The sequence below is a fragment of the Pristis pectinata genome, chromosome 7 (genome assembly GCF_009764475.1).
Source record: "Pristis pectinata isolate sPriPec2 chromosome 7, sPriPec2.1.pri, whole genome shotgun sequence".
Lineage (NCBI taxonomy): Eukaryota > Metazoa > Chordata > Chondrichthyes > Rhinopristiformes > Pristidae > Pristis > Pristis pectinata.
The window spans coordinates 18927563-18940002 of NC_067411.1; the positions used below are offsets into that span (position 1 = coordinate 18927563).

Here is a 12440-nt window from a genome sequence, read left to right on the forward strand (position 1 = left end):
TCCCCTGATGTAGAAAATTTCAGAGATTTGTCACTCTCTGCAAAATGAAGTTGCCACATGCTTCAGCTTTAAATGACTGCCCCTAATTTGGTCAGCCCAGACATTGTGGGCCAAAGGGCCTGTTGCTATTCTGTACTGTTCTATGTTCTAGGCTCTAATCTTGCACCTACATCACTTCATTCAAGATTCTCCCGCTAGTCTCGACATTTGCCCTGCCATGGCCCAAACCAAACACAACAGAGCTTATGTTTTACTAAATCAAGTTTAAAAGGCCTTGCTGAGGTATTCTACCTCATCTTGAGCTTAGTGAAAGATACTGAGAATTCAGGCATTCTCAGCCATGCTTGCAACACATTTTAAGAACTGGGAGCAGATGCCTATGCAGATAGATTTTGACTTTGCAAATTGCAATCAGTTATTTTAAACAAGGTGCTACTGACTGTAAATGAACAATGTAACTGTCATTCTGAAATCATCACCTACACACATTTATCCACCTTTTTTTAAAATGCACCCATAATCCAAATTAAATGGCTTGCATGCCTCTACACATGTGTCAGGATTTTAAGTACCTTCACAATTCCTCCTCTTAAGTGACGACAAATTTAACTTCTGTATTCTTCTTGATTCAGGATTTGCTTCTTCTGCGGTGTACTGATGTTCTCTTTTCAAAATAAGTGTTTGGATTGCTGTATTTCCATGGGGAGTTTTTTCAGCTGGAATTTGAATGTATTTCAGTGTGTGTTTAGAACTAATGCTGCTTGTGCAAAGACGTGGTGCATGATTATGTCCTCACCCAAAGAAAAAATTGTTTGGTTCGGTCTAATGGTGGAATTGGATTTTAGCATCCACTGTAATGTTGGAATCTTAGCCAGGCCGTAAACTCCCCATGGGCAACCAATCAGCTCAGTTTTATGCTCAGGGAAGCCAGCCAGAGTTTCCCTGTCACTCCACTTTCTGCTGATTTTCTCACTGATACAGCCTGAACCTGATGCTGCTGCTTTGTTCCAGGTGCATCCTGTGTGCAGCATGGTGCAAGATGAAACCTTTGTCTGATGGTAGTCTGAAACCTGAGAATGCTCCAATAGAAATAATTTAAGTCTATCAAGAAACCAACGAATCAATTTTATACCAGGCTAGTGATTTCTGATTGATTGAAACTCCTAGTTGGCAAGACTGGGCCTGCTCCAGGACTGGTGGCTGAAGAGAATGAAATTAGCAGAGAGTGCAAGTATCACAATAAAAGGGAGAGAGGGAGGTGGTTACAGGGAGGCATTCACATGATGGATTGAAGGGGTAGTTAAGAGGAGAACTATGGGGTGGGTGGCTGTAGGAGAAGAACGTCAGTGTACAGTAGGAGGGATTTCAAGAGGAGAGTGCCTCAGTGAATTGAATGAGGGTGTCTCTGAAGCATGGTGGCTTGGGCAAGAAGAATTTCTCTGAAAATGGAGAAGTAGACAGAAAGTTCTTCATGACCAGAGAACGGTAGGAAGGGGAAGTCAACCTGTGAAGTGAGAGAAGGGCTTTGAAACAAGTAGGACTGCTTTAGACAAACTAATGATCTGGAGACAAACTCAAGCATATTTTGTTTTAAATAAGTAGAAATCATATTAATCAAAGTTCAGGCAAAGAATCTTGGAAACTGCTAATGCATGTTGAAAAAAAAATGCAGTTTTCACCAGGAATGGACATGGTTTACTGTTACCAATAAATAACTGGAAAACCATTCTTTCAGTTCCCAGCAATTGTGGAATTAAATTGACCAGATTAATGTCAAAATTCCAAAAGTACTACAAGTGTCCTGTACTAAAAGAGTACCCAGATGGCACAGTGGTGCGGCTGGTAGAGCTGCTGCCTCACATTACCAAAGGCCTGGATACAATCCTGACCTGGAGTGATGTCTGTGTAGAGTTTGCATGTTCTTTCTGTGAGCCCATGGGTTTCTTCCGGGTGCCCCAGTTTCTTTCCACATCCCAAATATGTGTGGGTTAATTGGTTAATTGACCACTAACAATGTGTAGGTGAGCATTAGAATCTGGAGGGGAATTGATGGTAACGTGGGGTGAATAAATAAAATGATTAATGTAGGAATATTGTAACTGAGTGGTTGATGGTCAGCACAGACCTGATGGGCCGAAGAGCCTGTTTTCATGATGCCTGAAATGTGTCTAGCAACCAACACAGAGGCGAGGGTCAGCATTTGAGGAAATGCATCTTTTCAAATTTGCTTGGGTTAACCCTGGGAACTTTTGAATTCGGAATTGATGTCACACTTCTAACACCAGTAAGTAGGAGCTAGGTTGGAACTACCCAGTCTCTTGCCTTATCTAGTAGTCCCACCTTTTGGTGAATGCTCCAGGAAATTTGTCATTGATCAGGTTTAGTTGTTATTATTTACTTCACTGAAAATGAGGAAGAGATAATCCTCCTAGAATTACATATGCTTAAATATTTATACTTCACAATCAGCCCTTAAAAAGCGACTCATAGGATATTCAAATCTTTGAAGATAGAAACTAAATAATCATATTAATTCCCTTAAATCAGCTCGGATAAACTGGTTTATCAGCATATTATAAACCATAGGCAATTAAATCCATTCACTTTCTCTATGAAAGGAGAGGAGTTGCCTGAATTGCAACAGTATCTGCAAAGAAACACAAATACAGCTGGATATCAGGATACTGAAATGTGCTTACTGCAGGAAGCAGCTGTTGAAGAAGGTGTCTAAGATTACAGTAAGCTGATAAATGCATTAGTGAAAGCACAAAACAATTTAGTAATGAAAGAGTAAAAGAACTCATATTTATCGTGGATGGTATGTTGCCTCCCAGGTGCCAGGGTCCGGGATGTCACTGATCGGGTCTACAGGATCCTTGAGCGGGAGGGAGAGCAGCCAGAAGCTGTGGTCCATGTTGGCACCAACGACATAGGTAGGAAGGGGGATGAGGTCCTGAAGAGCGAGTTCAGGGAGCTAGGCAGAAGACTGAGGAACAGGACCTCAAGGGTAGCAATCTCGGGATTGCTGCTGGTGCCATGCGATAGTGAAGGTAGGAATAGGAGGAGGTGGCAGATAAATGCGTGGCTGAGAAATTGGTGCAGGAGGGAGGGTTTTAGATTTTTGGATCATTGGGATCTCTTCTCAGGAAGGTGGGACCTGTACAGAGAGGACGGGTTACACCCGAACCAGAAGGGGGCCAATATCCTTGCGGCTAGGTTTGCTAGGGTGGTTCGGGAGGGTTTAAACTAGTTTGTGAGGGGGAAGGGAACCGGAGGAGTAGGTCAGAGGAAGAAGGGGATGGGGAAAAGTTAGATCAAACAGGTAGAGAGGCTTTGGGAAAGGAGAAGCAGAATACAGGCTATAAAAGTAGTAAGGTAGATGGACTGAAGTGTGTTTACTTAAATGCAAGAAGTGTCAGGAATAAGGGGGATGAACTGAGGGCTTGGATAAGTATGGGGGAACTATGATATTCTGACATGGCTGACGTCAGGGCAGGAGTGGATATTGAATATTCCTGGTTTTCGGTGTTTTAAGAGGGATAGGGAAGGGGGGAGAAGAGGAGGAGGGGTGGCGATACTGGTCAGGGACACTGTTACAGCTGTGGAAAGGATGGATGTTGTAGAAGGATCATCTCTAGAGTCCGTATGGGTGGAAGTAAGGAACAAGAAAGGAGCAGTTACTCTAGTAGGAGTATTCTATAGGCCCCCTGGTAGTGGTAGAGATACAGAGGAGCAGATTGGCAGCCAGTGTTTGGAGAGAAGCAAAAATAACAGTGTTGTTATAATGGGAGACTTCAACTTCCCAAATATAGACTGGAACCTGCTTAGTGCCAAAGGTTTAGATGGGACGGAATTTGTTAAATGTGTCCAGGAGGGATTCCTGACGCAGTATGTCGACAAGCTGACTAGAGGGAATGCCATACTAGATCTAGTTTTAGGAAATGAACCGGGACGGGTGAAGGATCTATTGGTGGGTGAGCATTTGGGGGACAGTGACCATTGCTCCATAACCTTTAAAATTGTCATGGAGAGGGACAGGTGCAGAGAGGACAAGAAGGTATTTAATTGGGGAAGGGTGAACTATGAGGCTATAAGGAGAGAACTTGGGAGTGTAAAGTGGGATGTCCTTTTTGAAGGGAAATGTACCAGGGAGATGTGGTCAATGTTCAGGGAACTTATGCAGGATGTTAGGGATCAATATGTCCCGGTGAGGCAGAGGAGGAATGGCAGGGTGAAGGAGCTGTGGGTGACGAGAGAGGTTGAACGACTAGTTAGGGAGAAGAAGGTAGCATATATAAGGTATAAGCAGCAAAGTTCAGACAGGGCCTGTGAGGAATATAGAGTAGCGAGGAAGGAACTTAAGAAAGGGCTGAGGAGAGCTAGAAGGGGACATGAAAAGGCATTGGCTAGTAAGGTTAAGGAAAATCCCAAGGCCTTTTTCACCTACATGAAGGGTAGGAGGATGGCTAGGGTAAAGGTAGGTCCGATTAAAGACAAAGGTGGGAGAATGTGCCTGGAGGCGGCGGAAGTGGGAGAAGTTCTCAATGAATACTTCTCTTCGGTATTCACCAAGGAGAGGGGTCTTGATGACACGGAAGGGAGTGCTGGTAAGGGTAATGTTCCCGAGGTTGTAGATATCAAGAGAGAGGATGTGTTGAAGTTGTTAAATAATATCAAGACGGATAAATCTCCGGGGCCTGACGGGATTTTCCCCAGGCTGCTTCGAGAGGCAAGGGAGGGGATTGCTGAACCGCTGGTAAGGATCTTTGAGTCCTCGTTGTCCACGGGGATGGTGACGGAGGATTGGAGGGTGGCGAATGTTGTCCCCTTGTTCAAAAAAGGTAGTAGGGATAGTCCAGGGAATTACAGACCGGTGAGCCTTACGTCTGTGGTGGGTAAGCTGTTATAAAGGATTCTAAGAGATAGGATCTATGAGCATTTAGAGAAACATGGACTGATTAGGGACAGCCAGCATGGCTTTGTGAAGGAAAGATCTTGCCTCACAAGCCTGATAGAGTTCTTTGAGGAGGTGACGAGGAAGATTGATGAGGGTAGTGCGGTGGATGTGGTCTATATGGATTTTAGTAAGGCGTTTGATAAGGTACCTCATGGTAGGCTTCTTCAGAAGGTCAGAGGCCAAGGGATCCAGGGAGGCTTGGCTGTGTGGATTAGGAATTGGCTTGCCTGTAGAAAGCAGAGGGTTGTGGTGGAAGGGGTGCCCTCGGTTTGGAGGGCAGTGACTAGTGGTGTCCCGCAGGGATCGGTTCTGGGACCTCTACTTTTTGTGATATTTATAGATGACTTAGATGAGGGGGTGGAGGGCTGGGTTAGTAAGTTTGCAGACGACACTAAGATAGGCAGTGTTGTGGATAGTGTGGAGGGCTGTCGGAGCTTACAGAGGGGTATTGATAGGATGCAGAGCTGGGCTGACAAGTGGCAGATGGAGTTCAATCCGGAGAAGTGTGAGGTGGTACACTTTGGAAGGACAAAGTCCAGGGCAGACTACAGGGTAAATGGCAAGGTACTTGGCAGTGTAGAGGAGCAGAGGGATCTGGGGGTTCATATTCACAGTTCACTGAAAGTTGCCTAGGTGGATAGAGCAGTTAAGAAGGCCTATGGGATGTTAGCTTTCATAAGTCGTGGGATTGAGTTTAAGAGCCACGAAGTGATGATGCAGCTTTACAAAACTCTAGTTAGACCACACTTAGAGTACTGTGTTCAGTTTTGGTCACCGCATTATAGGAAGAATGTGGAGGCGTTGGAGAGGGTGCAGAGGAGATTTACCAGGATGCTGCCTGGATTAGAGTGTATGGAATATGAGGAGAGGCTGAAGGTGCTAGGGCTTTATTCACTGGAAAGGAGGAGGATGAGGGGAGACATGATAGAGGTATATAAAATATTGAGAGTAATAGATAGAGTAGACAGCCAGTGCCTCCTTCCCAGGGCACCAATGCTCAAGACGAGAGGGCATGGCTTTAAGGTTATGGGTGGGAGGTTCAGGGGAGATGTCAGGGGGAGGTTTTTCACCCAGAGAGTGGTTGGTGCATGGAATGCACTGCCTGGGGTGGTGGTGGAGGCAGATACATTGGACAGGTTCAAGAGTTTGTTGGATAGGCACATGGAGGAATGTGAGATAGGCGGGAGGAAAGGTTTAGATAGTGTGAGGGTGGTTTGATGGACGGCACAACATGGTGGGCTGAAGGCCCTGTTTTGTGCTGTATGGTTCTATGGTTCTATAGTTTCCACGGCTTCAGGATATGTGATTTAAAGCCAATAAAAGACAATTTAGTTTAATGCAGCTGCCAATTTTCACACAGCAAGCTTAAGGAAATGGCTATTAAATAAATTAATGGATACTTTTTTTTTCTTAAGAGTGTTAGCAAATGGCTAAATATTGGCCATCTGAAAAAAGTTAGAAAAGTTAGAAAAGTTAGAAAAAGCTCCAAATTCTTCTTTGAGTTGGTACTGTGTGATGGCAGATTGGGGACTCAGTTTAGTACATCATAAGAGAGACTTGACCTCTGACAATGCAGCTCTCCCTCAGTATGGTTCAGTGTCTGGCTGAATATGTGCACAAATCTCTTGAGTGCAACTTCTAAATCTTCTGACAGAGAGACCAGAGACTGCACAAAAGTCTATGGTAAATAATCGCATTGTACAATACTTAGAATCAGCCTCTCACTTTTGTGAAAAAATACAATAGCGATAATTAAAATTGTTCTTAAAAATAATTATTATTTTGTACTTTTGGGAGGACTCTCCTGTTGCTTTGGACTAATCATTGGCTGGAATACATAATTGATACAGAGAGACCCAAAGATAGAAGAAATGTGCTTTTTGCAAAGTTGGCTGATCTGACAAAATCCTTGAGCAAGACAATTCAGGCTTCTCTTAACACTGATTCTCATTACTGTGATAATGACAAAAGGCCCATAAACAGACTTATGCCCCAGTAATTATAGAGGTAGGGGAAAGGAACAGGAGTATCTGGTTCTACAGGGGAATCCAGGATACACTGGGAACACTGAGTTCCTGCTGGATGTAATGGCATAATACACACAAAATGCTGGAGGAACTCAGCAGGTCAGGCAGCATCTATGGAGGGAAATAAACAGTCGACATTTTGGGTCGAGACCCTTCATCATGATGCCTGACCTGCTGAGTTCCTCCAGCATTTTGTGTGTATTGCACCAGATTCCAGCATCTGCAGAACTTCTTGTGTCTATGGATGCAATGGCAATGACCTCTTCACTTTTTACTATCTTCCTCTCTCAGCAGAGAGCCAGATTGGCAGGCTAGCCAGCTGCTGGGTGGGAAAGTTGGCAAGCTAACCGCAGAATGAGACCCATGGTCAACGTGGAGATTGGGGGGTGTGGATGTGTCAAGGTGGTACTTTAGAGGGAGGGGGCAAGGGGAAAATCATAGGGCAGAATTGGTGAGGGCCAGACTATCCATTGGGAGGAAGATTGCCCCAGGAAGGATCATGAGGCAGAAGTGACAAATATGAATTGGTTATCAAGAGGGAAGGATTGACTGGGACCTTGAGAGATCTCATGCAGGGGAGATGACGATGGAATCTACGCCTCCAGCAGGTCTGACAACTCCATTATCTCTGAATCAGCTTCCAGCTGCTCAATACACAAATCAATTCAGTATTGAGGTGCAAACTAATGGAATGTGCTCATGACCAAGATCTCAGTCTGCAAAAATTGGCAATCTGCTCTAAGAACAATCCCAGATAGCTTGTGTATTACTGGTGACCAACCCTTAGGAAATAAAATTCAGTTTGTTAGTAAAATCATAATAAATTGGTAAATAGGTTTATTATTGTCACATGTACTTAGTTTTGTATGCCATCCATACAGATCATTTTATCACATCAATGCATTGAGGTAGTACAAGGGAAAACAATAACCAAATGCAGAATAAAAAGTGTTATAGTCACAGAGAAAGTGCAGTGCAGGCAGACAATAAGTTGTAAAGCCATAATGAGGTAGATTGTGAGGTCAAGAGTCCATCTTATCGTACTAGCGAACTGTTCAGTTTCCAGGAAAATAGATAAAACCTTCAAAATGTAAAATTATCTTGACATTTCGCTCATGAGAACCCATCTACTTCTTTTTGATCCTGAAGTGTTTCATTATATAGGCCAGGACAATATAAATAACAGTGAGATTCCTAAATAGTTTTCACTGTCCCATTCCATAATGCTTCTCAAAGTAAATGCTTTTCTGGGATAACACTGTTTGCTCGGAACAATCACCAAATGGTGTAAATGTTCCCGGGAAACAAGCTACCACCATGTGCGCACCTACTCACCACAACCAGTAAAAACATAACACAACGGTTAAAAACATAAGCTTGTAAAAATTCTTGCCTTGGTACATTGCTGAACCTATGAGCTGGATTGTTCCTACCTATTTTCTTTACTTCTTATACAGGGATTGAGGATGACTTGCTTCTGCTCTGGTTTTATGGGGTCTGAGATGGCTAATGAGGCCACTACACCTTCTTCCATAGATGGAGCAGGAGCACAATCCAGCCTAATATTGTCTGGACCAACTATTTTCTTGTGCTATGTTGTAACCTTGTGTGTTCCCAGATTTGGATCAAAGAATATTGTCATTATATTCTTCTCATTCTCTTCATGAAGATAGCTCCAGAATGGGCCAGTGTTCAATAAGCCTATGGCTATTTTGCCCCTACTCCCATGCAGAACACTTAGGAATGCTGGGCCAGAACCATGCATTTCTGGTTCCCCGCAACTCATTAAGTAAAGCAGCACTGAATCCAATTTCGGCCATGGAATTTGTCCATTACAATCTTCCCCTGCGTAGTACGTGCCACCAGTCTTCCTCATCTTTATGTCTGATGACTCCATCCTACAGCCCGGGATCAGACATCAAATCAGAGTGGTGCTCTTTCTGAATTCCAGAAATGCCCTACCAGTTACGTTGGGCAGACAGAACTCACCAGTCGTTGGCCTGTTGCATTTTCATTACATTCAGCCAACAGACAGAGAAATTAAGAACATTTAAATGGGTTACATTCATGTGAATTTTATGATATAAGAAAAGGGTTGTAAGCACCAAGTACCTTACACCAGTTGTTGCCAAGGAAGATGATGCAGCTGGAGTCTCAGCAAAGGAAGATGGACTTCTAATTCTGGCTAGGCTGAAAATTAGTAAGGAGGAAGTTCTAGTAAGGTTAGCAGTACCTAAATCAGATAAGTCCCCTGGTCCAGATGGAATGCATCTTATGTTGCTGAGGCATATGAGGGAGGAAATTGCAGAGGCCTTGCCTTTCATTTTCCAAATATCTATAGCTTCAGGGTTGGTCCCTGAGGATTGAGAATTGCAAATGTTACATACTTGTTCAAAAAATGGAGCAGGATAAACCAGGTATGCAGATGACCAGTTTAACTTCAGTGGTGGGGAAAGTTCCAGAAACAATGATCAAGAGCAGAATTAGCTATCACTTGGACAGAGGTATGGATTGATCAAGGAAAGTCGGCAATGTTAAAGGCAAATCATTTCTAACTTACTTGATAAAATTTGATAAAAAATTAGGTAGAACAAAATAAAATCCAGGAACACACAAAATGCCGGAGGAACTCAGCAGGTTAGGCAGCATCTATGGAGGGAAATGAACAGTTGATGTTTCGGGTTGAGACGCTTCACCAGGATAAAATCCAGATAAAACACTTCATCAAATAAAATCCAGCTCTTGCTCCACCCCTTCCCTCCACCTTTTTTATACTAGCTATCTCCTCTCTTTCTTTCAGTCCAGAGGAAGGGCCTCGACCCAAAATGAAAACAGTCCATTTCTCTCCATAGATGCTGCCTGATCCATTGAGTTCCTCCAGCGCTTTGTGTGTCGCTCCAGATTCCAGCATCTGTAGTCTCCTGTGACTCTAGATAAAAGTTGTCATTTATGAAGTAACAGAGAGGATCAATGTGATAAACATGGGCATCCAAAAGGTGTTTGATAAATTCCTCGTCTGGATTGAAGGCTAAGCAGCAAAAGGGGGCATTCCAGAAAAGATAGAAATATGTCTAAATTACAGGGAGCAGGTAGTAGTAGGGAGAAGAAAAGTGAAAGGAGGGATGTATACAGTGCGGTTTCCTAGGGGACGTTACTAGGACCCACTGCTTTACTTAGTATATATTAACCATTGGATATATATTAACTGGGGCTGGACTCGTGATAGAACATCCAGGATGCAGGACAAGCCAATGTTTAGCGAGTGAGTGACACCACAGATACATAAAGAAAAGAGATGGGAGACCACCAAGAAGGGCAGTAAGTCCAGGCAGGTAGAAAAGGAGTCCCCTCTCAAACAGGTGTACTGTTCGGTGAGGGGTTGGGGGGGGGTTTCTCTCAAAGGAAAGCAGTAGCAGCTGAGTTTGTGGCAACATAGTTGGCTTTGATGCAGAGAAGGGGAGGGAAAAGTCTAAGCTAACAATGGGGGATTTGTTAGTGAGGGGAACAGACAGGCAAGAGCGAGACTCCAGAATGGTACATTGCCTCCCTGATGCCAGGGTCATGGATGTCTCAGATCAGGTACAGAACATTCTGATGGGGGAGGGAGAACAGGCACTTAGGCAAGGCATAGAAGGATATGGGCTTATTATGGATTGGTGTAGGTGGTCAAAATGGATGGTGTGAACATGGTGGGCTGAAGGGCCTGTTTCTCTACTGATAATTCTATGACTGCAACTCTGTGATTTGGATTTGGATGTGCAGGACAGAATTTCCGAAGCCACAGATGACATAAAACTTAATGTAGTGAACTATGAGGAGGAGATATAGACTCACATGTGGACTGGATGACTAGGTGCTAGATAAAATGTAATGCTGAGAAAAGCGAAGTGTCATATTTTGGAGGTAAGAATGAAAAAAAGCTATTTGTAGATGCTATGAGTACAAGCGCAAGGAACTCATGATGAACCTTTATAAAACACTGATGGACCACAGCTGCAGATCTGGGCACCACTGTCTTGGAAAGATGTGTTGGCTTTAAAGAGGGTGCAAGGAAATGTACTCAAATTATTCCCTGGTTGTGGGTCTTTTGTTATGTAGATAGACTGGAAAACTAGAGCTCTTCTCCTTAGAATAGGGAAGTTTGTGGAGAGATCTAATAGAGATGTTTAGAATCATTAAGGGTGTAGGCAGAGCAGGCAGAGAGAGAAATTGTTCCCATTTGCAAAATGGCCAAAACCCATGGGAATCTGAATGGCAAAAGTACCAAAATTAAAATGAGAGGGAACTATTTTATACAGTGAGTGGTTAGGATTTGAAGTGGCCAGGGAGAGTAGGAGGTCATTCAATTGTAGTATTCAAATGTGAGCTAGATAGGTAGCTGAAAGGAAAGAGATTGCCGGAGAGGGTGTGAGATTAGGACTAGCTAGGTTGCTCTTACTAGGTCTGGCTAAATAGCCACCTTCCATGCTGAAGCTATTTTTGTGTTTCTCTGATATCACCATTTTAGAATGGATTTCCAATGGATCGAGAGTATTACCTAATTTCCCTTTACTCTATGGTTTCTATGATTATATCATGAACACTTTTCCTTATGATTGAGAAAACAGAATTCAGTGAACAGGACACTTACACCTTATGTTGGATTAATGCTGTTTCTTCCTGTTTTTCAGCTGCACATAGTGGTATTTTGGCCTTCATTGTAATGGGCAGCTTCATGATTATAGCTGGACTACTAAGCTTATTGCTACCTGAAACTCATGACCAACCTCTCCCAGAGACAATTCAGCAGATGCAGCCAATGAACTGGTAAGGCAATCGTGTGAAGAATACACGTCATAAAGTCATAGAGAGATACAGCATGGAGACAGGCCCTTTGGTCCACTGAGTCCATGCTGCCCATCATCCACCCATTTACACCAATCCTACTTTAATCCCATTTTTATCTGGTAAACTTGTTTGAAACTTGAACTATTTTAAGGCTGACCAACAATGTCCTGGCTTTTGAGATGGGCAGGAGAATAAGTTATGTTTCTAAGCATATTATGAATAGGACATTGGAAAAATATATAACCTAGACTCAGTGTGTCCAAAGGCATGGGGGAAGAAGATAAGTAGGACATCTGGGCAGATTGGAGATAGTTACCTGCTAGCAAGTCTGATCTTGCTTTCATTGTACAAAAGTCAAATAAAATTCTGAAAGTGCTTGTCAGAGTAGATCCGGCATTGGGTTTCCCCCAGTTGGGGTATCTAGAATCAGGGATCACAGTTTCATTGGAAATGGGAACAGGAGTAGGCCATTCAGCCCATTGATCTTGCTCCACCATTCACGCTGATCATAGCTGATCATCCACTGCAGTACCTTTTCCAGTATTTTCCCTTATCCCTTGTTCCCTTTAGCAATCAGAAGTATATTTAACTCCTTCTCAAATATAATATAAATGACCGAGCCTCCACTT

The 12440-nt window shown here is 43.3% G+C and overlaps 1 protein-coding gene across 1 annotated transcript in view; it reads left to right on the forward strand.

Moving 5' to 3' along the window:
- The window catches only part of LOC127572509 (solute carrier family 22 member 5-like), a 43421-nt gene extending 31627 nt beyond the window's left edge, over positions 1-11794 (forward strand). The window contains exon 9 of the mRNA XM_052019868.1: positions 11655-11794. Within this exon, the coding sequence (XP_051875828.1) occupies positions 11655-11794 (140 nt within the window). The remainder of the gene's footprint in view (positions 1-11654) is intronic.
- The last annotated feature ends 646 nt before the right edge of the window (positions 11795-12440 follow it).